Below are 27,741 nucleotides of genomic sequence, written 5' to 3' on the forward strand. Positions count from 1 at the left end.
ATGCAAACCATTCAACCGAACCAACCCGTAACGGGGCGGGTGAGTGGTTGAGGAAGGCAACGACGGACGGAGGGACGGACGGCGGGTGGGAAAACTATTCTTCTATGACGCTATCGCTAGAATTTAATAATATTCGGACGCCTCAGTCCAGGTCCCTGAACGGTGCTGTCCCTTATTTATCATTTCAAGCTGTGACTCACTGCGCGAATGTGAAACGTAATGGCCATCGAAGGACCCATGGCACTACCAGAGGGGTTTTTACAATTAGAACTGTCACGGGTGGGACTAAAAATCCGCATCCGTTTCGAGGTTGGTGACAATGTTTAGCCTAACCGAACCCGATAGCGCATGATGATAATTTCGATGATGAATTGGAATGTATTTTTTCTGCTGTTGTTGAAATGAGTTCTTTACGCACCGGCGGTGCGGCACCGCTTTTTTCTGGGCAAGGTCGCATGGTCTAATTCAAACCAATAGAGCATGAACACCATGAGAAGGGTAGTGTATTAATTAGTACTTGTTTGTGCGAGGGTTCCAAGGGACGAGCCGTTCTGCAGGATATCGAGAAAAGCACCACAAGGCTGTATTCGGCTTGACCTTCAGATTTATGGTTTTTAGTGTGATTGTATTGTGAATTTGCTACAGCTGGTCACTGCTGGTGGGGAGCTGGTGAAATTATGAAAGTCGCAATATTTTGAATGGGTGGGGACGTTTTACGGTGGCAATTGTTTTGAGCAATCTTGACTGGACTTTTGATGGAGTAAATTAGTTTCTTAACTATCTAACAAGCAACACCGTAAAAATGATGCGATCAAATTAATGACTATTTTTCATGAAAGTACATTCAAAAGAAGCTTAAGTTTTGATTTTCATGCAAAAATAATTACCTGGACGAGCGCTTAACGTGTCTGACCCTCTACCCAGAAATTTTTTTTTAATTCAGCTGTATTACAAAATTAAAAACAGCATGTAAACTGCTCAATCAGGTAAATGAGTTTGTTCTAGATGTGCTTTTTCCTCAATAGTAAAAAAGAGAAAATTAGCGCAGTAATTTTTTTCTCAATTTTCCTGAATTCTTGTTTTTTGTAAAAATGATAACTCTTGAATGCATGATCAAAATGTTGTGATATAAATATCAAAATGTCAAGAAATTTTGCTCTGTCCACATTTCTATATTGTCAATCCGAAACAAATTTCGAATGTTGCTTTGAAGCTCCAAAAGCGAAGGCCGTCTACAAACCTTAACTTTGATCGATGAAAAGATAGATAGCGACAATTCTTTCGTAGTCTTCAGGTGGTCCATCTTCTCCAGTGACCTCTCGGTAAAATGAACCGAGGTCAGATCCGGTCAAAAGATCACATCCTCCTTTGCGACTAGACTTTTTGATGAAGATGGCAACTTCTGGCAGGCACTTGATACTGCACATCTCCCCGTTCACCGCAAACCCCGGAAGCAAGAATAGCGGCTAGCACATTCCCTTCTTCTGGATCGTCAGCCACTGAAGGACCTTTTTCGGGAATTTGGTGTGGGAGATATATTTGGCATCATCGTTTATTTCGTGATGGCAAATGTAAAGTAAACAGTCCTCTGCCTGTAGTTGCCGTCCAGTGTCAAGTACGTCTCGTCATCGATTATGACCACAACCACGAAAGATGTTTTTTACTAGCACCGCAGCAGCTTTTTCACATCGTTTGAAAATAAACTTTTCAAACAGATGTTTATTTCGTCAGCTGGTGTTGGCTTTGGCATAATAAATAAAGTTTAAAGGAGGTCAGCTGATCATTTTAACACAGGTCCGCTTTCTCTAAAGAACGTGACTGGCAAAGAGTGAACATATCTAAATCTATCAAAAAAACAAAGTCATGGGTATAAATGTCCTTTAGAACTTAACCCTTCTTTATCGTCAGACTTCGCAGTACAGGAAAATTACGGGCCTAGTGCAAAAATCCTATTAACTCTTTAGCGGCACCGCCCAGTCGAGATTCGAACATACGACGACTGGCTTGTTAGGTCGGCATTGTACCCCGGAGCTAACTGGGTGGGCAAATCTAGCACCTCTGTCCTTTAGCTCCTACCCTTACTCCTCGCCAGGACAACTGGGGTACGCAACCTTAGTTGTCGGAACCAGCGGCCCCCACCACTCTAAGATGGCAGCCCCATAAACGAGATAGAGACCTAACAACCTACTGTGCCCGAAAACTTAACAAGTTACAGAAAATAAAATAAAGAATCAATCTGGATTATTGGCAACGACTTTTAGCATGAAAACACGGACACGAATCAGAACATGCTCATATACTGTCCCTTGCACAGCAGGCAAGCTGGCTCAACTTGCAAGAGAAGCTGGCCGCCCGAAGTTCGAAACGCTGGGTCTGGACGAGGTCCGCTGGGAGTTGCATTCTCACTGCGCCCAGGGGCACATGCAGCCCTGATGAAGTGGGAACTGATAAATGAAAAAATAATGGTTGCCAGATTCAGGACACGGGTTAGAAACCTTACAATAATCCAGTACGATGCTGCCGACCTGGAGAAAGAGAGCTTTTACAGCCAGCTGAACAGCGTAGTTGAGAAAATCCCGAAACGGGACATCCAAATCCACTTGGGCGACTTCAACGCGAAGATTGGCTCAAACAACGCGAAATAGCAGAAATGAGCGAAAACGGAGAACTGCCCTACAGAGTTTTGTAGTAACAACAATAGGATAACTGGTTGATCACTCTTTCCCCATAGACCAGCACATAAAGTCACGTGGGTTTTCCGAGACGGGCGAACAGAAAACCAAATCGAATGATACATCAGCTTTTCAGCAATTTATGGGAAACCGCAACTTTTCCGCAAGCAAAGTCCCTAAAAACTGAGACCTAACTCAATGCGGTAACGGTAACGTTACTCTGTATTACTCTCAAAGTACTCTATAAGGTAATCCTCAACCCGATCCAAGAGAAGATCGACGCTACTCTCCGGTGGCAGCAGGCTGGATTCCGTGCTGGCCGATCCTGTATAGACCATATCACAACGCTCCGCATTATATTGGAGCAGATCAACGAATTTCAGGACTCTCTTCTGCTGATGTTCGTAGACTTCGAAAAGGTGTTATGGATGAAATATAAGTTGGAGCAATTGGACCAAACCAAAAATTGCCTTGGAATCCTCTAACGATAGAGCAGCTAAATGACCTCGACCTAGCCGACGACATTGTCTTGCTCGCACAACGTCGAAACGATGCAGAGCGACCGAGATCTTCAGTGAAGCAAGCGACTGGAATCCTCAAGGACAGCATAGAAGAGGTATAGAAGAGGGGAAGGTTTTCGATTTTTTACATTTTCTCGAAGATAAAAAAAATCAAAGGCGTTGTGTACAAGACACGACCGCATGTTCAACGTAGGACTACGCAAAGCTAATGTAAAGGTGCGATTAGAATGGGCAATTTTAACTACATTTGTAATGCAATTGTTGATAGTTATGGCTCAATGTTGCTTCTGTCGCCACCTGCAAATTTTTGATACGTCGCCATAGTTACTTGGAAACATTAGCAACAGTTAGGAACAACTTGCATGCCACTAGTTGCCAACCTGGACGCACCTTAAGGGGGCATATGTAGTACTTTTTACACCATATTTTTTGCCTTATTTCAAATATTTTTTTCTCGATAACGCGAAAAGTGAATCGATTCGGGTTTTTTGCATTCAAAACATTGCACTTTATACTAATATTTTCAATTTTGTTTGCATATGTGAACCTCTTCCCCTCTCCCCTACGGCTCCTTGAACATGATCATTCGAAAAAAACATGATTTACGGTACCATGGATTGGCGCTGGGGGGCTTATCCGAATTGAAAAATTCCAAAACGACATGAAAGTATATTAAATTATCTCGTGTTTGACCCATCCTTTTTTTTAAATTCGAACGCATAACAAAATGGCGGACATTCAAACATAAAAGTAACGTTTTTAGTCGAAAAAATTGATTTTAAACATTTCTAAAAAAATACAAAAATAGTAATATCAAAAAAAGGATGGGCCAAACACTAGATAATTTTGTTGACTTTAAAACAAAAAAAGAATCATGAGAATTGCTTGAGCCGTTCTTGAGATATTTATGGTACCGACTTTCAAAACCTGGTTTCGAGAAAAACGACGTTGAACTTTTTATTCGCCGTGTAATCGCTCCAGACATGCGCGGTACAAATAGCTGTAACTTTGTCAATTTTTGGAATTCATTGAAATGACTTGAAACACATATGGTCAAAATGTTAATCTTTCGAAATAATCATTAAAAAAAATTTCGATTTTTTTAAGTTGAAAAAGTACTATGCCCCCTTAATACCAACACAGCCACAATAATGGATTCCTGGAAATAATTTTAATTATTTCTAATCATAGAAATATTTCAAATTATTTTCTTGTCTGTATAACCATTTGCAAAATATCAGAGATATATTGCAAATGTTTAATCGGCCAGGCCAACTGTGAAGTATTGCCGCAAAGACGATTATAAGAAATAAATCTTGTGTGAATAAGTTATTCATACATAGACGCATTTCAAAATCAACAGGGGAAGAAGAAACGGGGACGTCTCGTAGCAACCGTTTCTGATTAACTGTAAAAATTTTTCGTTGGGAGTATCTTTGCTAATAAAGATTAAGTGATACTCCGGACCCTCATGGATGAACTTATGGCATTAACCAAAGTCAGGCTAGAATAGGCCAAGGTTATAGGGACTTATTTCGCTCTCTGAAAAAAGATTAAACAGATTACCCAAAAATTTATCCGCAGACGCAAACTAACCGAGTAAGAGTTCTTCTCTGCAGGATTAGCATAGAAAATCAACTCCCATTCGACCCGTCAACGTATGCAGAAGTGCAAAAACATTCAAATGGGAGGGTAATCGAATAGTACTCTCTAATTTTTTATACCTATCGTTTAAGGAGTACAATATAAATACTAATTGAGTTCATTTATCTTGCGTAAAAAATTATGTCTTCAGACAATTAGTTTCATCCTTTGCATCTTGAGCTGCAGTATTTTTCCGTGATAATTTTCGCAGCATTGCAAACTCCTTAGCAATCCTCCTGCAAACTCCTTCCAACACCAAACAAAAATCCGGGACCGAGCCTCGCGTCCAAAAGGCAAGCCGATCACTCACTCACTTAAAACTTATGCGTTTAACACTAATCACATTGCAATGCAATTGCCAAATAAGTATTAATTTAAGAATTTTTGTAGTGAAAAATTCATGAGGCGAAAAATATATTTCGACCATACGCGGTCACAGTTTGCTGCGATCCCGAATAATGCTCGATAAAGATATTTCCGGATAAACTCATGTGTCTGATCAAAGCTACCCTGGAGTGAGTGATGCGCCACGTGCGTGTTTTGGGGGGCACTTTCGAGGCCCATCGAATCGCGTATAGGGTTGCGGCAAGAGGATGGAATGTCCTGCAATGTTGCAAATCGAGTGAGAAGAGGCATAGCATCCAACTTTTACTCTACAGACGCAAGCATACGATGAGCAACCGCTGGTGCTGTGTGCATACATTCTGCAACCGACACATTCGCGAGCGCACAGCCTCGGAACGTCAGTCTGCCAAGCCCGCTCACGAAACCAACAGCTTACAGCAACAGCGTGAGTAGGATGTATGACAAATTTATGAAATATCACATGATATAGATCTCAAGTTTTGCTCAAAATTCAACTTTTTTTGAACCTGTTAGGCCCCTTGGCGAACGAGGGGTCCACTATTTCGAGGTATCAAAAGTGTACTTCTTATTTTTTTAACCATTTTCAACCAATTAAGCGCAAAAGCTCCAATATTTGAAGACCTCGTGTCAGTAGTGGCCCCGTTTCAGCGAGAATTACTCATAGGTCCTCTTGAACCTTATTCGTCCTTAGTATCTTCGGAATCATGATTTGTTGCAAAACCATGGGTATAACCGTCCTTTAGAACTTGATTCTTCTTTATCGACAGATTTCACAGTTATTTCGAGTAAAACCAAACGTTTTCATACACTGTCTTGTCCAAACCAGTCCAGTTATGTTTCCATATCAACTCAAACAATATGTTGATGCTCAAAAATGATTGCTTTTATTTTAAAATATTCTAACAATATATTTAGTTAGACTTTTGCCGTACCTCGAAACCAAAAATCTTTTCTACCAAAAAGAATCCTCCTTAAGAATCATTGGTATTAGTTCGTAAAACATGAATACATCTGGCTTTAGTTTTCAGAAGTTCGCAATGTCCATGCAAGAGGGTTAAAAACTAAAGCCAGAAATTGCCTAAATAAGCGTTGTAATCGAGTTTTGAGTGTCAGGAAAAAACATTTTCATCAGGGAAAATCGGGGAAAGTGAGGGAATTTTATTTTTGAATTTGAGTCGACACCCTGAATCAGATCTCCTCATTAGATCCGCGGGCCGGAATGATTTCTGACATTACTAAATTTAACCTATAGTTCCAGTCCACCATCCATCAAATCAGTCCGCAGGCCGCTAGGACCATATTTAAGAGTCGCTTGCGGCCCCAGTTTGGCCCTCACTGGTTCATTGGCACCATTCGAAAATTGGGCACATATTTCCACTCCCACTCTCTACGACATATTCAGCAGGTGACTAAAGCTTGACGAATTCGTTTAGATGTTTAGATATCAATAATTTTTAATTGTTTTACATATCACTTTTAAGATAATCTTCCGAAAATTCAATAATCAACAAGTTGCAAGTAAAAGGTAAGTAATCGACTGAAGGCCAGTTGGTGTAATAAAGATTATTTGCATAATAGGCTTCCGTTCGACCAATAAAACTCGGTAATCATAGACAAAAGTACTATATTTTCGATAAAGTGTGTTCTTCATAAAAATGAACCTCCTGCACCCATAAATAGCCTCAGTCTATCCCCCAGCGTTAATAGCTGAAATAAAAACATTTCATCATTGCACCCTTACTTCCTCCTACAAAAATAAACGCAAACGATTAATTACTATTCTCTCAATGCCACCAGAAGCGATGTGCATCGCTGGCAGTGAAAATCATCACAAAACCAACTACTTTCCGACGTCTTATATTATCCGTCCCAATCGGTGAGCAACAAAAACACGCATTCTCAAGATCCCAAGCTCCCCGAGGAGCGGCTCAACCGTTGGCATTGGCATGGCAGGTACCCCGAGAGTACGCTACACTATTGGGCGAAACAGCAGCTTTCAGCCATCAGCCCCCATCGAACGCACCATCAGCCGAACAACGCCAGAGCGACTTGTGTGAGCGTGGTTCTGTACCACCGCCGACCGCCCAGCCCCTATCGGAACACGTTTCGCCCCCCACCCGGTGAGCAACCGAGGCGTCCTCGCGCGGTCTTTTTGCTGTCTCAGGTAGTCGGTCGAAGTTCAGTATATAAACTGAAGGCACACAGCGCGGCCGCGGTACGACGTCACGAGATCCTGATGTGATGAAAACGCGAAAAGTTGCGGAAAATTTACCACTCGAATCAGCCGCGCTAAGCAGCCGTACTCGTAGATCCGTGTTATCCTGTCGCAGTCAATCCGCCAACGGTGTCGGACGTGAGTGTGCGCTAGTCGCGCTGGTCGGACAGGGCGTTAAAAAGGATATTTTTAGCGCGTAACTTGGAAACGCGAACTTTAAATCGAGAGTGAAACCGCGCCAAAAAGTATCTTACGGTTCGGTCTTTCGTCACACATCAAACCGTGAACCTCGCTCGTGACGGCTCGGGAAGCGCGGAAAGGAAGAGCAAAGTTTTATCGATTCCGAACATTAAACACAATCACGCTTATTACTGTACACTACTGCGAACCCGCGGGAGCCTGGGTTACCTACGAGTTCGAAAGCTCCTTCCGATATCCGGTCACGGTCGGCGGTTACTCCTTGCTCCTCGGATAGCTGCCACTTGAAAGACGCCCCGAAAAAAAAGAAGTGAACCGAAGAAGTGAAGGGGTCGTGTGAAATCCGGGTTGAAAGCGATTTTGCTAATAACTGAATGAATGAAACGTGCCGTGCTTCCCCCGCGCAGTCATCAAACCGTGGGCCAATAGTCCAAGAATGAGTCTAACCCAAGCGTGCGGAGGATTATGAATACAGTGCTCTTTTATAGGTCAGTGTTAATTTTCGGATTATTCGAAGAATCGTGGTGCCTTAATGAGTCACAACACGGGCGACGGCAACGGAATCACTCGGCAATAATTATAGACCACACTGACTGGGAACGGTGGACTACCCCTTAGGAGGTAGCCCAGTCAAGCTCAAGCTCAGTCAGGTTGCATGACATTGAAGAAACGGTGCAACATGGCCTTTCGTCTAAGTTTTATTTAACGTGATGCTTGAATTTTATTTTTTTGTGTGAATTCATTTGTTTTTTTATTGTTTGTTGTGCAAGCTCAGTGCATAATTCTGGAATGTGAACAAAACACGAACCGTTCCGATGATGAGTGATCTCTCGCACGTCAGTGGCAAGAGTTTGACGGCTAGGATAGTCACGCTTCAAAAATTTATCGTGCCTGAAACCCAAAGCATGGGTGGGACTTTAGCATCAGTGCTTAAGTGAAAAATTATAATTGTTGACCCACCCTAAGGGCTGCCAGCACAAGCACTGCCATTGGATAATTCGCCGTTATAAGAAAAAGCACCACGCCAATGAATTCTTGTGACGACGACGACGACGACGACGACGCTTCGGAAGCTAATAATAACCCCTATCTTTTGCAGTGTCTTCTATCTGTCATCGGCGCTATGGATTTACGTGGTTACCGGAGCATTAACTTATCGACTTCCAGCAGACGTTAAACTGTACGATAAAAATGTCAAACCAAGTAAGTGACTGAAAAGCATTTTTCCGCCCTGCCAGGGCAGGATATAGAGCTGTTGCTTTGTCAGCGAGAAGCAAGCCTCAACTGGTAGTAAAGTAGAATAATCGCGTGTCATGCACAGCAGCAGCAGCAGTGCCTGAGAGCGGGTGGAGAAGTTGAAGGTTCCAATGATGGAAGGATACGTTTGTTAAACCGTGTTGAAAGGGGCCTTGAAATTCGACGAAACTGTAGTACCTGCTGCTTCCGTCAGTGCTGTCGTTGAAATTTTGCAAATTTGTTGTTAACTAGCGCTTATTTACTTATGTGCTTCTTACTTTAGATATTCATAATTTGCAATCACACCGTGCTCTCTTAAAAGCCCTTAAGTTAATAAATGTTTGCAATTAAGATGTTCAGTTTATCAAGCTTCTCAGTTTTTTAATATGATTATGTAAATATCTCAAGCCCTGTGAACCACGCAAGCTGTAAATGAAAACAGACCCAACCAGAAGCAAATTCCATCTCATCTATCACGAATAGATTTCAATAAGAAATGTGTGTACAATCTTCTCTTATTGAAGCCCAAAAACTTTTGTGGAAAATTGCTTCAGCTCCGCTCTTCTGCCAAATAAAAAAATTCATGGAATACTTCTGGACCTGTAAAGGAAGAACGAGAGTCACATCTGACAAATTCGTCAGCAGCATAATTTCCTCCGATAAATGCAATGACCAGCAATCCAGTACAAATTTACTGACTTTATCTGACCTAATGGCCAAAAAAGCTACTGCTATCTGAAATCATTTTTGAAGAGGCACTTAAAAGCATGTCCAACAGTTGCGTCATGCTCGTCGCGAAGCATGATAATTAATAAAATACGTTTTAAACGAAAAATTTCATAAGACCTTTGAAAATTTATTTTAAAATTCGTTAGGAGTAAAATGAGCATAAGTCTGTACAAAACAAACAACAATAATGGGTTAAAATGCACCAACCGTTTTATTTCAATGCAAAACCGTCACGTCTTGGAACAGCGCATTCACGGCATCTTCATCGGAATCTTTCGGAGTGAAACAGAATTAAAACAACACTGTACTTTATGCCAAATTTTTTATGTTTCCCTAGACGCTAGACGTGGACTACTAGATCGATGAACGTTTGTTTGAACTGCAATTATTTTAGTAAATTTTTGCTTTTCATTTTGCTTACCCGCCTCGACTTATCTAATAAAAATTGTTTAAATCAAACACATAATAATTCGATTAAGAAATTTTACTTTGGCTGCAGTTTACACGACGTAATATCATTTAAGTGGATAGCGCGTTTTATCTCTATATATTTACGTTGGTAAGAGGAAATGCTTATCTACGTATGGACTATATGGTTTCACCGTACCTGGTTTTTACTGCCATGTATTGTGAGCTATAAATATTGTAAATTCTGGCCAGCAATTTGAATAGTAGTTGGTATTATTAAGCATGTAAACTAACGTAAAAGCATACAAACTACTAAGTTGATTACTTATTCTGGTGCGATGTTCCTTAGGAATTCACAATGTTCCGCAGACACATTCGGTCCATGACTGTTCGTCTCCAATTCCTCGAATGTCCCACACTTTCCAATTCTTGCTCCACTTGGTCTAACCATCGATCATGCTCCGCACAGTGATGCCAGATCTACGGATTTAAGAAATTCTACGGACCTATACATCAAGTGCTCATATCTACGGGTTTTCATAAAGTTTACGGAAAAGGTTGAAAGTTGAATTTAGTTATGAAAACCACAAGTACGCTACATGCAGTTTGCTTGGTTGTTTGTTTGTTTATTGGAGACACTTTATACCTTTCGGTGCACTCGTGTCTGTTAAAGGTAATTGTCTTCTGTCTACAACTGTTTCTATAGTCCTGTTTCCTTGGGGTAATTCACTATTTTCTTTTCATTCTCGTCATCGTTTTTAAGTACTTGCTGGAGACTTGTAGAAGTCACTTCATGTTTTGGACTCGCGTTCTCGTACTTTTTGCTGCTGCATTTATATGCTGTTCCAAAGGTTTCACAGAATGGTAGATTTTCTCTTTTCAACAGATGAATATGAGTTAACCGCTTATGGCCTGGTTAAAGAGCTAGGAAAAGCATAACTTTCTTTCTGAGAGGAAGAAACCTTGTTCTAGACTAGTTTTGTTTTGTTTATCTTAACAACAAACAAGACGAAAGATGACGAAAAGATGACAAAAAAACGAAGAACAGCTAGCATAACAACGAAAAGGCGCCAAATAGTCACAAAAACGACAAAAAGCCACCGAAAACAAGCGATTAAAAATACTCAAAACAGACGTCAAAAAACGACGAAAATATAATGGAAAGATAGCAAAAAGACACAACAAAGATATGACGAAAGGACGACAAGAAGACAGTAAATAAACAACAAAAATACGACGAACAGACAGAAGAAACTTTAAATGGATGCAGAAAACGCAATGAAAAGAAAATAAAAATACAGCAAAACCATGACAAGAAATGTCAAGAAAAACTACAAATTACGACGCCATCAAAAACCAACCAACGCTACAAAAGATTATAAAAATGGCAACAAATTGCTCAAAAGAGACAAATAAAACGATGCAAGGATGCTAGAAAGCCAGATGTTAAAAAACGAAAATCGACTAACGAACGAAGACGAAAAATTAGACACAAGATGAAAAAACAAACGACGAAAAATGAAAGATGAAATGGGGAAAATAAAGACAAAAGGCGAATGACGAAAGTCAAAAATATGCGTCCTAGAATAATTTAGGAAAATGAACTGTATCATAAACTGATTTCATTCAAAAATGTATTAAGTTCCTTCAAATAAGTACAATCAATAATACCTATGCGATAAAAATGAAAGGCGGAAACTCTAGTATATCAGCATATCGAAATTGATTTACACTTTTAAGCAAAACTAACAAACACTTTAACCAAACTAATCTTTAAATGAAGCACAAATTTTGGTACAGCATTCATTTAAACCAAAAATTTGATTAAATTTTGACTTTTACTTAGTTTGAAGCGAAATTATAACCCTTTGTTCCGTAATTCAAACTACGGAATTGTCGTCAGCAAAACTGGCATCACTGCTGCGCACCTCTGCGTCTGGTACCAACTGGATTCGAGACGAACGCCATTTTTACGGCGTTGCCGTCCGGCGTTCTCACCCTTCCAGCTTCAGCAACTTTCTGGATACTGGGTTAGCTGGAGAGCTGCGTCAGCTCGTAGTTCATTCTTCTCCTCCATACACCGTTCTCACATACTCCGCCAAAGATAGTCCTAGGCACATGGTATCAGGTATCAGGTATCATGACGTTCAAAAACGGCCACGCCGAGCATTTTCCACATTTCGTGCCCGTAGAGGACTACCGGTTTGTCCTGATACATTTAGTATGGGGGTGAAGCATATCCGACCTGAGGGTTTTGTGGAGTCTGTAGTAAGTACAAGAATACTTCTGCGTATTTCTCTGCTGCAGTTGGTATTCGACGTCAGCAACGATCCGAGGTATACAAATTCGTCCACCACCTGGAATTTGTCCCTGTTGACTACACTATTGCTTATACGAGCTCGATCACGCTCCGGTTCCTTCCTAATCCAACCTTCACTGCTTCTCGCATGTAAACTAGTGGTTGGTAAATGGTTGGATAACGCGATTGTGCCTAGACCCCGAAATGTTCCTCAGATGGTTGCGGTCGGAGTTGCGGAATAATCGGTAAATGTCGGTATCGGTAAACGTACCCACGCATCATATTTTCGTGCAATTCATGGCAGCATACGATACAGTTTAACGAAAACAGCTATGGGAAATAATGCACGAGAACGGTTTTCCTAACAAACTGACGCGACTGATCAAAGCTACTCTGGAGCGAGTGATGTGCTACGTGCGCGTTTCGGGAACACTCTCGAGTCTTTTCGAATCACGCAGAGCGTTGCGGCAAGGGATGGACTGTCCTGCATGTTATTCAATATCACTATAGAAGGTGTGATCCGGCATCGAGACGAGGCAAACGATCTTCAGCAAGAGTAGCCAACTCCTAGCTTTCGCAGACGACCTCGACATAATTACTAGAAACCTTGGAACGGCGGATGCAATCTACGCCAGACTTAAAACGGAGGCTAGGAAGATAGGGTTACAAATCAATGCGTCAAAAATCAAATATATGGTAGGAAGAGGCTCCAGAGAAAACAACGTTTGCCTCCCACGAACAGTGATTATTGACGGCGATGAACGGGAAGTGGTTGAAGAGTTCGTATATTTGGGATCTCTGGTCACCGCCGACAATAATAAGAGTAAGGAGATTCAACGACGCATTCAAGCTAGAAATCGAGCCTACTTTTCCCTCCGCGATACGCTTCGATCTAGGAACATACGCTGCCGCACAAAGCTGACGATGCACACAACGCTAATCAGACCGGTAGTCCTCAACGGACTTGAGACATTCACCCTTATTCTGCGAGTCACATGACTCAATACGACAATTGTCACTTGGGTGACTCGCCACGGTCGACACTCGTGTCACCTAGGTAAGGAACCCTTGTCACCTAAGTGACAAGGCGAGTCACCTAGGTGACAATTGTCACCTGGTTCGCGGTGACTGCAACATAGTCACGTCACTCGCCTCGCAGAATAAGGGTAATTAACTTTGCTTACGGAAGATATACGTGCACTAGCCGTATTTGAACGAAAGAGGAGTACAAACGGAAATCGGAGAGTGGCGGTGGCGTATGAATCACATGCTACAGGCACTGCTTGGAGAGATTTCCATCGTACACCTGGCGAAGGTTGGAAGACTACGGTGGGCCGGCCACGTCGCACAACTATTAATGGATTAATAAAGCAGCTAGAGCACTGAAAAACGGTAAACTTGCTGGAAATGACGGCATCCCCGTCATACGTTATACTAAAGGTACAGAATTTTGAAAGATTGGAATGTCTCATATGCCCTATTTACCAAAAGAATCATTGCCTCGAATGTAACAATTATCGGGGCATTAAGGTGCGTTTAAACTGGGCTATTTTTCGGTAACATGTGGAATGCAACATTTGGTATGCGACATGCTGCTAGTTGTTACTCAATGCTGCTTCTGTTGTCACCTGAATATTTGTTATACTTTGCTATGTTGCTTGGAAACATTTGGCAACAGTTTGGAAAAAGTTACATGCCACATGTTCCCAATCTAAACGCACCTTTACTCTCCTAAATTCTGCATATAATTATCTCCCGCATGCTGTTTCATAGACTGAATTTATAGACTTCCAAACAGCGCACAGTTCAGTTAAATGAAATGAGGTGTGGCGCATTATGCACATGGTTTTCCAACGAACGATTTGCGAATGGAATCGATATCATTGGTGTTAAGTAGATCTGTGGAAGAAACGTACACGCATCTGAAGGAGGAAGTTGCGAGAATAGGGCTTGTCATAAGCTCTGTCAAAACGAAGCATATGGTTGCTGGTAGAGAACGTGGTAGCCCTTCGGGTGTTGGAACTTCAATGGTGACAATTTTGAAGTGGTCGACGAATTTGCTTATCTTGGTACGTTAGTGCATTGTGACAACGATTTGAGCCGTGAAATAAGAAGGCGGTGAAATAACGGCTGCCAACACGGCTTGCTACAGATTACGTAGCTAGCGAAGGTCCCATAACCTGTAAACCCGTATGAAACTTGCGCTCTATAAGATGCTAATTCTTCATGCGCTACTACGGACACGAAGTGTGGACGATGCAAGAGAGCGACCTACGAGCTCTCGGTGTTTTGAGCGTAAGATCCTGCAATCAATTCTTGTCGGCATATTAGAAGAAGGAGTGTGACGCACGCACCTGAACCACGAAATTTACCATGTATAACAAAGACGCGGATATTGTGAAGCGAATAAAATATGGTAGGCTACGTTAGGCTGGCCATGTCGCAAGAATGCCGGATGAGAGACCAGCGAAAACGATATTCAGCAGCGTAGAACGCTTTCTTCTCATCGTTGGGTCTACTTTCTAGCGGACAATTAGATACAAGTAGTAGATAATTGTATCGTACACTTTCATAACAGTATTTGATTGTATTTGGATTTGGAGCATGGGTCGAAGGTCGATGGTTGAAAACAATTATTGGAATCAATAGGTATTTTCTGGATAGGTTTCTTGAATTTTGTTAAAATAGGAAACGTAGGTATAATTCTAATATGAGCCGATTTTGTTATGTGAAGCCTATCAAGCCTGAATTTAATCATTAGTCATTAGACCCTCGGATCAAACCAATAAGATCCACACTTAGCTGAGCGTCCGCAGTTTATTGTCACGATGATCAAAGATTTCGTTGGCATTACGATCAACCTATGCTATGCTTTGCTATGCTATGCTAATTACGTTAGCATTAGGGTAATGTCGTTATAGTCGGGCCACTGTTATGGACGGGCCACCACGATTTTTTCAGTTTTAGTAACTCGTGATTCCTATGTACAAGCATTGTAAAACTTCTTACTGTGACAGCTAACTTTTCACAATATTGTGAGTTTCAATCGTGTATTCAAAACACGCGTACTGATTGATCACTGATTGAATCAGTACAAAAAAAATTTTCCAGGTGCAGTTAACTTTTCTTCAAGAAATGATTCATGAAATGCAATTATCGGGAAAAATATTGAAAATTTATTAAGTGTGTTGTCCTCTACACGAAGGCTATTGAAAAATCCCGTCCAGTTAGGTGTTTGTGTAGGGTAAGGGGAAATGCTGCAAAAGCGCTTATTATAAAGGTCGGGCCACTTGTGTAGTCATGGTTGGGCCACCATAATTTTAAGCACAGAAGCGCAATATTCGCTGGTGAACGTCAGTCGCGGGAAATGTGATGAAATAAAGCAAAATTAGTACAATAAAAACTTAGGTTGCTGTTGATTTTTCATTGCAGTAGTACACTTCGGAAAACGCGATTGTAGTAATATTGATTTTACAAGATCACCAAAAATTTCGCAAAAGATGTTGTTAAAAATAGGGTATTTATACATATATGGGCCGTTGTTCATGAAATTCATTCTTTTGATGTCTACATAAAATTTCAATACGTATTTCTTGGATTAAGAGCGGTGGCCCAACCTGTACAACGTGGCCCGAGTATGACAACATTTTTTGTCTTCATGTAAATGCCTATAACTTTATTATTTTTCAAGCAATCAGTTCAAGACTTTCCAGAAAGATAGCTTATTCTTAGATCTTTCCAACGATCTATTTAGATTTTAGAAATTCTTTTTGAAACGAAAGTTATGGGCGAATGTCAAAAGGCGGGCCCAACCACGACGACATTCCCCTACGTAACCATTTACGTTAGCATTTTGTCAATAAATTTGAATAATTCTTTACAGGAATCAGCCACGCAAATTGAAGAGATGCCAAATTAAATAGAACTAATGATACGATATGCAAAAGAGAAGAGAAACGGAAAAAAAATCTCTCATTGTTAGATAGCTCCTTTTAAAGAGTTTCACAAGATTTATTGATTCATGACCGAAATTTACAAAAAAATAACCTTAATGAAATCAGTTCACTTTCTTATGGACCGATAATAATCGTTTGCAAAATTAACTCACATCTGGCACGTATAGTTTCAAAACAAAAATACATCGCACTTGCGCGTTCCATGTTTACATTGTTTACATCCAGTACTTTTAATAATTACACGCTATTTCTTACACTTACACCTGCCATCCCATTCCATCATCGTCGAAGCCTATCGAAAGTAGCTGCACCCGCTTTATGCAGCTTGAAAAGCACCTAAGTAATAGCAGCGCATGTCGGAGAAGTTAGCCTTTCTACTATTCTAGTAACTTGATATCCGCTCTCCTGCTTGTCGACACGATGCAATAAGATAATTGCATTTACACCCATTTACTTTATTACTATTTTCAAGCTGTTTAAAGTTCGCTAAACTAGCCCCGCCGATCGATCTTCGGTCGGTTGGTCGGTCGTTCATCGAATTGGGGGCTGATGATGCAAATGGATTTATGAAATTAATACCACCCTTCATCCAGCACCCACCCAAGCGCCTTCTTTTCTCGAACCAATCAGCTATCAAAATGTAATCAAACTCACGATTTATTCCACACCCAGTCGGTCGTCCTTACTAACCGTGGCATTGTGGGGCTCGACCTTCGTTCGACTGACTGACTCTATAATAATCGAGAGTGATTTCCCGTTTGAGGAAATAATTTGGTTGGCCACCACGGCGGCGCTCGGTTTCAAGCGTGACCCCCATCTTAAATCGACAGCTTCATGCCAATTGCCGCTCCGAACGATGATAACACTTGCTTGAGCAAATGCAATTAAATATAGAACTGTTCAATGCACGAGCAGTCGAGCACGAGTATCATTGCAATGGAGGCGCATGGCCATTCTCCTGCAAATATAAACAGATAACGAGCATTAGTACCGTTTTTTTTTCGCTCTTTTTCCGCAGGTTCAATTACCGACATATCAGTGTCACTCTACATCAATCGCATATCAGGAGTGGATGAAAATAAAGAGGTATGGTGAGCTCAGCTTTCAAGAGGCGGTTACACTTTCCACCATTCAACCGGTTTTCATTTCTCTGGCAGGAAATTTCGATCGATGCATTTCTGCAGATCATCTGGGAGGATACACGGCTGGTACCGAAGGAGGAGCCGGACATGACGAAACAGTACGTGGAGCTGACACCAACCGAGCGCAGCATGGTGTGGGTTCCCGATCTCTACATCCGGCAGCTGCGCGAGATGAAAGTGATGACCCTGCTCGAGGAAATGAGCAGCCTTCGGTTGTACAAAAATAGTACCTTAGCGCTGAGCATAGGGTAGGGCCGAGAAAGGCAAACGTTCATCCTCCCTCTTTGATGCTAACGGATTTGTTTGGCTTCCATTCATTACAGAGCAACAATAATCTTTAAATGCGATATGGATTTCGTTTTATACCCACTAGACGTACAAAGATGTCCGGTAGATTTTAGCAGTTGTAAGTATTTTTAACTGCATTATATGTATCGAATTTAAGGAAAAAAGCATTTCAAAACTTGTGACCGACCAAGAAATATAATCAAATCTTGGCAATCTTAGTCAATTTGGGAGATACAGCAAAAACTGTTTTTGTTAACCTAATCAAAAAAGAAAAAAATTAAAATGATGTGAAATGCCATCACTGAAAGTAATTCCATGAAAAACGACACCCTAAAACTAAAAGTGCTCTAATTTTGTTCAAATTTTATGACTATGCAACCCGGGGCAGTTGGAACCGGAACGTCATGCAAAAGTGAGCGGATGGCTTAAGCGCCACTCCCGAAGGAGACCATCCACCTTGTTGGGTTTGCCCAGCTAAATGAGACCACTCCTACGGGCGGGTTCAGTTTGTTTCTGACTTTCGGTTCGAAGACGGTTCAACTGTACCGGAAACTACCTCAGCAATCCACCAAAGACTCTAAAAAACTCGGCGGCGTCAGCCGACCATTACTCAAAAAAAATCTCGGGGTGGCTAAGTAAACCTTACTTGCCGGTTATCATCACAGGGTCTGTTCCCTACCCACTTCCTCATCGAACGCTTTAGAGACCAACAGTGCAGGCTGAAAACTCTGAGTCAGCCCAACCCAAAATATCACAATCGAAAAAGATACTCTTAAAACGGTAACCGAAGGGCAAAATCGTTTAACGAAATAATAACTCAAAAATAGCTTCCTAATAGATTTTTAATTGTAATCTGTTTGTACGTACATAATTTATTCATTGCAGAAAAAGGAAAAAAAATTCATACAGTAACGGTTTTCACGGGTCTCGAACCCAGGCCTATCGACTAACCCTAGCGAAATTATGCAATTCACATTAGACTGGTGCCTTCGCTCTCGCGGCTATCCGCTTATCTGTGCTAAGCGTTTGTTTAGGGCCTATCTGCAGTTACAGCTCGTTTCATGGGGGATTTGAGTGCGTGAGGCAACGGTTACTCAGCGATAGCATCGCTGACCTAGGATTTTGGTCTCAAAAAAACGTTTATCACAGGGGGTGGTGGTCTCGAACACTCATCACTCAATTTATGAGTTTTAGCAGGGAATTTTCCGAGACATTCAGTGCACTGAACCGGCCGCTCTTAGCGACGCCGGGCGAATATATGCGGAGGGGGAAATTTTGTTCATGCGCATGACAAAAGAATTAAATCGTACTCACTACCATGGTTTTACGTGATACCTCCTGTGAATGCTGCGATCCGCGTGGTATGCTCGGTGTCCCGCGAAGGCGGGAACGTGCTGACCCGAGCGCGGCTTCCAGGTAACGCGCGTGGTTTTTTGGCGGACGGCGTTCTTCTGGTCGTGGATGACGGATGACCAAGCAATCTTGTCACTAGACGGCGTGGTATAACGACGTGGCTTACAGCTGAACGGGAACGGTCGATGTAGCTCGGATCGATGGCGTCTGCAGAACTTTCTACCTGCACAAAAGATACGGTCGACACCGTAATGTCGGAATTAACCTCACGCACTTGCACTCTTCCTACTCAAATACTACCTTCTTCAGGAAATCGGATTGCCGATTCAATCTTGTCTGAATCCACTAACTTGCCCCAAAATCGAACGAGCTAACCTATCTATAAGAAAAACTACATTAAGTATTACTAATTAAACTATCTTGCCCTTACACGTGATACCTTTAGATCACTACGCGGCGCGAAGCAAGAAACTTTAAACCACTGCCGAACTCTTCCACGGTCTAGAACAAAGCGGCAGAGTAACAGTTTGCTGTCCCTCAGATCAGCGAGGCATCGTAAAAATACATCTTAACCGGAACTACGTAATCATTTACGAAAGTCCGTTTTTCCGAAGTTATTTGTTAACGACGGAGACACCGCGAAGCATTCTAAAGTATTGGTTTCTTGCATCCGAAGTTTCGGATCCAACCGAACCGTTTCTCTTTACGCCAGAAACGAACCCGAGTCCTCCTTCTTTCTTTGGGCAAATAGCCGAACAAGGGTTAAATCATCTTGGGGAGGTGCGTACTCGTCGCAACCACCCGCTCCCACATAACTTTCCAACCTATCTCGAGTTCCAGTGGGCGAACAACTCAATGGCACTCAAGCTCTCACATCTACTGAACGTACCAAGGGTGGTACTCTTTCTCTCTTCGACTCAACTAGCCTAATTCTGAGCAGACCATCGAAACGAGGGGCTGCTCGATCTAAATTTACTTAACTAGGTGTAATGCTACAACTAATTGTTCTATTTCTAAAAGTTTCAGACTGGTATTTTTCAGTTGTCGTTGAGGGTGTTCCTTTCTGAGAAGGAGTAGCCCAAAAAATCTTAATTTTTGCTTCTCGTTCTTTAAAATTCATATCTAACGAACCATTGAACCGAATGAAATCATTTTGATACCATTAAATGAGCTTTAAAAAAAACAATATGGGACCGAAACTATTGAAAATATTAGTTTTCTTGTATTGCATGGTGCTTAGATCAAAGGACTTTTTTATTATTTTTTCTGCCATGAAATTTTTTTCATGTCTAAGTTCAATTTTGGCGCGGTGGTCGAAAGGTAGAGGTGTTAAACAATTTCACATGCTCAAAATATGTGTAATTTTTAGTCTTTTAGATACCTTTTTTCAGGATTAAAGTCATGAGAATGCAATGGAGACGCATGGCATTTTATTTTGACCTCTAATTTGATTTGATTTGATTTGATTTGATTTGTTTGTTTCAAAATGACTTACAACTTGGTTATTAAAATAACTGAGTGCTTCCAGAAACCAAAATCAGTTCAGGTTTAATACCACGAGTAGTGTTGTACTGCATTATTTGTATTGCAATACCGCTCGATACCACTATCAAGTATTACTGGATGAAGATCTGTCTTTGCCTCAATTTTACTTCATTCCTTCACGGCCCCCCTGACAGGATTTCTTATCAATTTGGATGTTATTCCTTCGTACCAGGTTCCAGTATCGGCGCCTGAAGCAGCACGTTGCTCACAATCATGCGCTACTCACAAATCGATGCAAGTACTGTATAAAGCAGCCAAATAGGATAAAAAATGATTCACCTCTTCATGCTTCCTTGACATACAGGTCGATAGAACCGGTATGAGTCAGTGCGTCCATCTGCCGTCCATTCCTGCGATGATGCATACTGCCTCGGATGAAACTGTTATATAAGCACTCGCGACTCGCATGGCTATTAGCCGGAACGTGCGGTTCAGCTTTGCTAGGTTTCGCTTGGTCCTCAACACTGAAATCTAGGGTGGACCTCCGTACCTGAGAACCGACAGGGAGACAATAGGCAAAAGTCGACGCTTACTACTGCTAGGTCCGTAGCTATTCGACAAAATTCTAGCCAACGCACTGGTTGCCTTCGCCGCCTTCTTACAGACATAGTCCACGTAGCTATTAAAATTAAGCCGATCGTCGACGTCCCTCCTAGGTGTTTCAGTACTCGCTTCAAGGCTATGGCCTACTTTCCACCCGCTGCACCGCTTCGCAGTTACTGTCCAGCAACTCTTCCGTATTATATTTCCAGGATTTCTATCTCTTCTAGCATTTTATCTGCTACCGACAGTAGAATGTCGTCCGCAAAGCCATCAACAATCAGTGCCTCTTTGGGCAGTTTTAGAATCAACACACCGTTGCACAGTGAGGCCATTCTGAAAAAAGACAGTCAAAAATATTTTCTCGCCTCTCCTGACGTTTTTGAGCTTGGGTGTCTTTGGAAAAGTTACATAAAACACTCTACGAATATTGAAGGACAAGACACAAACAATAATACACTCAAGTCGTTTTTTACGCGAAGGATACGTCCCGCGTAAATCAAAACCGCGTAAATTCCGAAATTCGCGTAAAAAAGCCGCGTAAATTCCGAAATTCACTTAAAAAACCGCGTAAATTCCGAAAATCGCGTAAAAGAACCGCGTAAATTCCGAAATTCGCGTAAAAAAAACCGCGTAAATTCTGAAACTCGCGAAAAAAAAACCGCGTAAATTCCGAAATTCGCGTAAAAAACTGCGTAAACTCCAAAATTCGCGTGAAAAAAACAAAATTTCGCCTAAAAAAAACTTTGTGGATTTCAACACTACGCGAAAAAACAGACATTTTGAGAACATCCGCGTAAATTCCGAAATTCGCATAAAAAAAACCGCGTACATTCAGAAATTCGCGTAAATTCCGAAAATCGCGTAAAAAACCGCGTAAACTCCGAAATTCCCGTAAAAAAACCGCGTAAATTTCGAAATTCGCGTAAAAAAAACAGCGTAAATTCCGAAATTCGCGTAAAAAAACCGCGTAAAAAGCGACTTCAGTGTACTCTTTTGTATCTTTTTACTTCTTACAAATCGATATTAAGGGGATGTCACACTTGAAAAAATTAATTTTTTGTAGCAACTAGATAGCAACTAAAATAATCTAAATAATTAGTGAAAAATTTAATTTGCCCGAGCAGACCCGGCCGTGATTTTTTGGCATACGACGTAGATACCTAGTATATTCTGCAAAGTTTGATAAAATTTATCACACATGAACACATGAACTTACTATCTCCGAAGACTCCCAAACTCAAAAATGTCAGGAAAGGCGAGAAAAAACTTTTGGCCACCTATTTTCAGAATGGTCCTACTGTGCGTTATAGATCCCGTTCCATAGCGTTGGACCGAGAATTGAGCCTTGAGGGACTCCCGCCGTAATCTTCACCGATTGCTGCTCCTTGACCGTCTCGTACACCAACACTCGGTACTGATCTCTTCAGAATCTTGCATAGGTAGTCTTGGACTCTCATTGTGTGCAGTGCGCGATTATAGCCTCTTAACTGGCACTATTGAAGGCGTTTTTGATCGCGCAATATCGATCGCCCCTGCGCTTTTGTTTGGCAGAGTTTTCAACTTTCTCGACTACTGTCCGGATAGCGTCAACCGTTGACTTCTCTTTCCGAAATCCGAATTGCATCCCCGTCTAAGTACAGAGTAGGTGGCCAATACGCTGGGTCGTGCCTCGGGAAATGCCCGTCTACGATGATCTCCATCTTTTTTTGACCAAGCCCCACAGTTATCATTGAACCTTTGATTTTTACCACAAGAAAACGTTACGCTATGAGACAGCTACTGCGGCAGTTGCTGAGCTACTCGTTCCACCAATAAGCTGGTCGGTGTAGAACCTTCGGTTCCAGCTTTTTTGGCATGGCACATGCCCTCTCTAACGTATCAAATAGATCCTTATCGGTTTTCGTCTGCCGTTTCCGCTCACAGCTTATTATCCTCCGTGCTGCTACAGCATTTATTGTTGAGCTGCACTGTATCGAAATCACTTTCCCTATCCGCGACCCAGATACTGGTGTGGAGTAAAACTCGGAATGGCTCTGCGATCAATGCGACGTCATACTTAGCTTCCGTTGTCGACTGCCACTATATTCTATCCGCCTGGCATTTGAAGCCTCCCGTCACATGGTCGTTGCCATCCTCGCCGCATCGGCGCTGTCTACATACCACAGTGTCCGACGTAGCCGGATTGTCATCGGACCATGGTACTGCGCGTAGTGATCTCATTCAGGTCTCTGTATTCGATCACTATTTCTTACATTTGAGCTCGAAAAGCCTTTCCCCTTTTTGGGTGCGTCTGATTCTAATCACGTTTTTCCCTAATTCAGGATAATTGCTGCATACGTCGCGTCGGCTTGTCAGTATCAGGGTATTCCCCCTGTACCGCGCTCTACAGCATTTGGGTTTGTCCTTCATCTAGTCGTCTTTTCCTCTTGCTTCCACTTTTCACTATTTTCGCTCCTTTTGGCTTCCGACAACACGCAGTGTACTGTATTCTTCATTTTGTTGCGGTTCTGAAATCTTCTGGTATTTTTTTAATCTTGTTCTTCAACCGGCTGCGTCTCGGCTCTTTTTCTAAGCCCATTCCTTCTGCTGTTCAGCAGTAGCAATCGCAGCCTTAATGCTTGTCGGTAAATACCTGATCTGGACGTTACTCCTATCCTTGATGAACTCATAAAGTTCGTTCGCCTTTTGCTTAGCTTTCGTCATGGCGGTTCTCCCAAACAGAACTGCTTGTATTTACTTTCAGGGTAAACGTCAGGCTCGTCGACGAACTAGACTCTTCCTGGGCTTCTTGTTGTGATATGCAGCTAATGGTGGATTCTGTTGCCACCGGGGTATAAACCAAATACGTTCGCTCCTCTGTCGTCCTGCTCCAGACGGCAGTCAACGTCGTCTGGACTTGTATCTGTTTTTTCTTCGGTTTTACTTGATTTATTTATTTATTTGGGGGTGGAGATGTTGCACCATTCCTGCTGCCATCTGACCATCGCCGGAATTCAGGCTCTCTTACCCCTGACGCCATCTTACTTGTATAGTACTAGCTGTCTTCAACCACTGTAATGTCGATAGGGGGTTTTCCGGATATGACGCTGTCTCCAAGGAGACAGTTTTGTAGGTACTGTGGGCACTGGTCAATCGCATCCTGAACGTTCTGACAATATTGCTCGGAAGGCCGGAGGGGTCTCTCGCTAGTACCCCAAGTCCCTGGTCGAATCACTTGAGACTTCTGGGGTGGATACTCACGGTTTCTTTTCACGGCTAGCTCGACCTAGAGGGAAACTCTCCTTCTCGAGGTCGGCTCCTTGCATGGCCAGGGACACACATCGGCTTATGGAAAAGATTCCACTGTGCGGTAACTTCTTAGTTTTGATTTCTAGCAACACAGAACCGGGATGGCTCTTGCCGTATAAAGAATTGCTCTCCACTATACTCGGTCCTGGGCTACTAGTCGCCAGCCAGTACGATGCCGGCGCCAATCTCCGTCGACTTAGCTGATCTTTGTGACGGCATTCCGTTCCACAATGTTGAGATATAGCCTAGGAGTTGGTTAGCTTCGCTAAAAATCCTACCTTTCGTTTCGATGCCCTTTTGAAGAGATGTTAAATAACATATAGGACAGCAGTGTTGCTAGCCCGCACTCGTGTGGTCTAATTTTGTCACACACGGTCTCGTTCTAACGAACACACTGGCATGAGCATCTCTCTCGCGAGCTTCCTTTCTTATTTTTTCATGCCATGCAACAAGACAAGCTAGTGTGTATTTAGCTATCAGTCGTCGCTTGCGCTCATCATTGCAACTCGAACAGTTGAGCAGCCATACATCCTACTCATGCTGTTTCTGTAAGCTGTTGGTTTCGTGAGCGGGCTTGACAGACTGACATTCCGTGGCTGTGTGCTGGCGAATGTATCGGTTGCAGAATGTATGTACACAGCACCAGCGGTTGTTTATCTTACGCTTGCGTCTGTAGAGTAAAGATTGGAACATTTCAGGACATTCCATGCTCTTGCCGCAACCCTGCATGCGATTCGATGGGCCTCAAAAGTACCCCCCAAAACACGCACGTGACGCATCACTCACTCCAGGGTAGCTTTGATCAGTCACGTGAGTTTATCCGAAAGTATCTTTATCGAGCATTATTTGCCTTAGCTCATGCGCCAGATAGTGTCGTATGCTGCCCTGAAATCCACGAAAATATGATGCGTGGACACGTTGTGCTCCCGGCATCTGGAGGATTTGTCGAAGACTGAAAATTTAATCCGCAGTAGCACCGGCCCCCATGAAGCCCGAATGATACTACCTTACGACTTCTCTTGCTATTGGGAATAGACGACGTTACAAAATCTGGGAGAGCGCCTTGAGGCGGCGTTGATCAGCGTAATGCCACGATAATTACAACACTCGTGGAACTTATGTAGCGAAGTGACGCTGCTGGAGTTGTTCGCTATTTTTGTACAATCCCGCTTCTCTCTTCATCTCTTATTCGCATTTTAATACAAAATTCTTTATTCCACGATGCTTGGTTCATGAGATATAAATTTTTGAAGTTGGTGAATGTTTAGGAAAATCGCGTTTTCTAGCAATAATTCAGAAACAACAAAAACGCTATCATAAAATTTTTAACGCTTAAAAATTAGCTATTGACAAATAAGAAAAAATGGTTGAAGTTTTGAAGACCACCAAATGATTTTAAGCAGGAGTAATAATTTAAAAGTATTTCATGTAACACATATACCTAAAAATACTATAAATAATGTCAAACTCGTTTGTCTTTGATACTTGTTCAATCATTTTTGACAAAAGATTTTATGCTCAAAACCTACTGGTTACTACGCTTACTACGTTTACAAACTAATTTGTTGTTCATGATGTGATTATGGCTCTGCCAAACCTGTTTTTGCATGACACTATTAATGCTAATTGGCTTTGAGTGAGTCAAACACCAAAATAAAGCCGTAATTCACCCTAATAAAAACACAACATGGTTCCCCTGGGTACTATTTTCAATTTGCAGAGCTCATCAGAAGTCCGATATAATTATTCTTGCCACATGTATGCTTTAAGTTTGCGGCTGTGATACCACAGTGTCAAGGTCAATAAGTTTTTACCTAAATTAGAAATTTTCCGTCAACCCAATACAATTTCTATAGTTGATAGGTTAATCTCGAAAGCCATCGGCTAATACTATAGACGTTCTTTTCTTCCAGATAAGTATACCGTTAAGGAAATGCGCTTCCGTTGGAAAAACGACAATGGCGTCACGTTTCCGAACGACTTCGGGGATCAGTTCTTCCGATTGCCAAAGTATGTCGTCTCGTTCTACACCGAACAGGAACCGCGTACGATCCACTACGGCGACGGTGAGCTACCCGCTTTTTTGCTTGCGACCGCATTCACTGCTTTTGCTTCAATTAGTACAGATATCGATAGAGCATCCCTTTCCAGACAACCACAGTTCGGCCCGGCTCGAGATCACGCTGTCGCGCGAGGTCAAAAGTTACCTGCTGGAGAACTATCTGCCCTCGACGCTGTTCGTTTCCATGTCGTGGGGTTCGTTTGTGGTCGTTCCCGAGATCGTACCCGGCCGGATGGTGCTGCTGGTGACGACGCTACTCTCGCTAATCACCATGTTCGATACGGTGCGCAACAATTCGCCGGATGCACTGGAACTCAAGTGCCTAGAGGTGAGGTCCTGTTTATGATTGATTCTAACTTGGCTAGCGCTGCAGCACAGCTGTGGAACGGCGTCAAACGTGTTATTTTGTCATTTTCTCCTTTTTCCTTTCGGTTCGCTTCTTGCCTGTCATTGGGCCCGAGACAGGTGTGGCTCATATCATGCACGCTCTTTGTGTTCTTCGCGCTGATAGAGTATTTTATCGTGCTGTTCGGCATCCGGTACGACAAGCACTGGCGGGTGGCGGCTAAAACCCACGTGACGGTCGCACCCCCGGTGCAGCTCCAATCGACGCTTAGCCTGTCACAGAATACCGTAGAGACGCCGGTAAGTTTTATGATAACAGCGATAGAATAAATGTGCCCTTGGTCCCAGCCAGCCATCCAGCCAACCAGAGCAGGTTGAAGCTATAATTGGCTCAACGATTGTCTTTGATGGATTGATGAACGAGCTGGAGTGTTAGGATGATGAAAAGTCATGCGAGCTAAAAACATTAGCCTTATTTCTTTCGATCTATAGATGAATTCCAACCATGCCCGGCGTGAAAATGGCCTTGAAAGCAACACCCTAAAGGTGACGGGTACGAACAAAGTGCAACCGCAAGAGTCGGATCCGAATAAACCCGGATCGATCAGCAATCTTTCCGGGAGCTTTCAAACCACACAACACGTTACTTCTGTTATGACTAGAAGGCGGTAAGCGATCCGAACTTAACCTACCCTAGCTAAGAGCAGCAGCTCGAATGTACTTACTAATCGCTTCTTAGCGTTCACAGCTTCCGCAACGTGGCCGACGTGGCGCTAATGTATGCCGGCTCCCAGCGGGGCCGGTTGGACCAAATTTCGCTAATCATCTTCCCGCTGAGCTTTCTCATCTTTACAATCGCCTACTGGACAATGTACATCAGCGAATCGAATAGAAAAAAGCTTTAGGGGGATGCTCCCGCTTCACTGTTAAC

At 42.4% G+C, this 27,741-nt stretch overlaps 1 protein-coding gene across 1 annotated transcript; it reads left to right on the forward strand.

Annotated features, from left to right (window-relative positions):
* Window positions 1–27,715, forward strand: LOC128736756 (glycine receptor subunit alpha-4-like). Its single transcript, XM_053831243.1, has 10 exons — window positions 1–39; window positions 8,690–8,819; window positions 17,263–17,330; window positions 17,402–17,634; window positions 17,710–17,792; window positions 26,317–26,469; window positions 26,555–26,793; window positions 26,931–27,110; window positions 27,303–27,478; window positions 27,550–27,715. The coding sequence occupies exons 1-10, from the start codon at window positions 1–3 to the stop codon at window positions 27,713–27,715; spliced, it is 1,467 nt and encodes a 488-aa protein (XP_053687218.1).
* The last annotated feature ends 26 nt before the right edge of the window (window positions 27,716–27,741 follow it).

Source organism: Sabethes cyaneus, chromosome 2 (assembly GCF_943734655.1).
Source record: "Sabethes cyaneus chromosome 2, idSabCyanKW18_F2, whole genome shotgun sequence".
In the NCBI taxonomy this organism is placed as follows: domain Eukaryota; kingdom Metazoa; phylum Arthropoda; class Insecta; order Diptera; family Culicidae; genus Sabethes; species Sabethes cyaneus.

Coding starts and splice junctions, on each gene's coding strand:
- LOC128736756 (XM_053831243.1), top strand. CDS start 1: ATGCAAACCATTCAACCGAACCAACCCGTAACGGGGCGG. Junction 8,820..17,262: donor CGATAAAAATGTCAAACCAA/GTAAGTGACTGA, acceptor CTTTTTCCGCAG/GTTCAATTACCGACATATCA. Junction 26,470..26,554: donor TACGATCCACTACGGCGACG/GTGAGCTACCCG, acceptor ATCCCTTTCCAG/ACAACCACAGTTCGGCCCGG.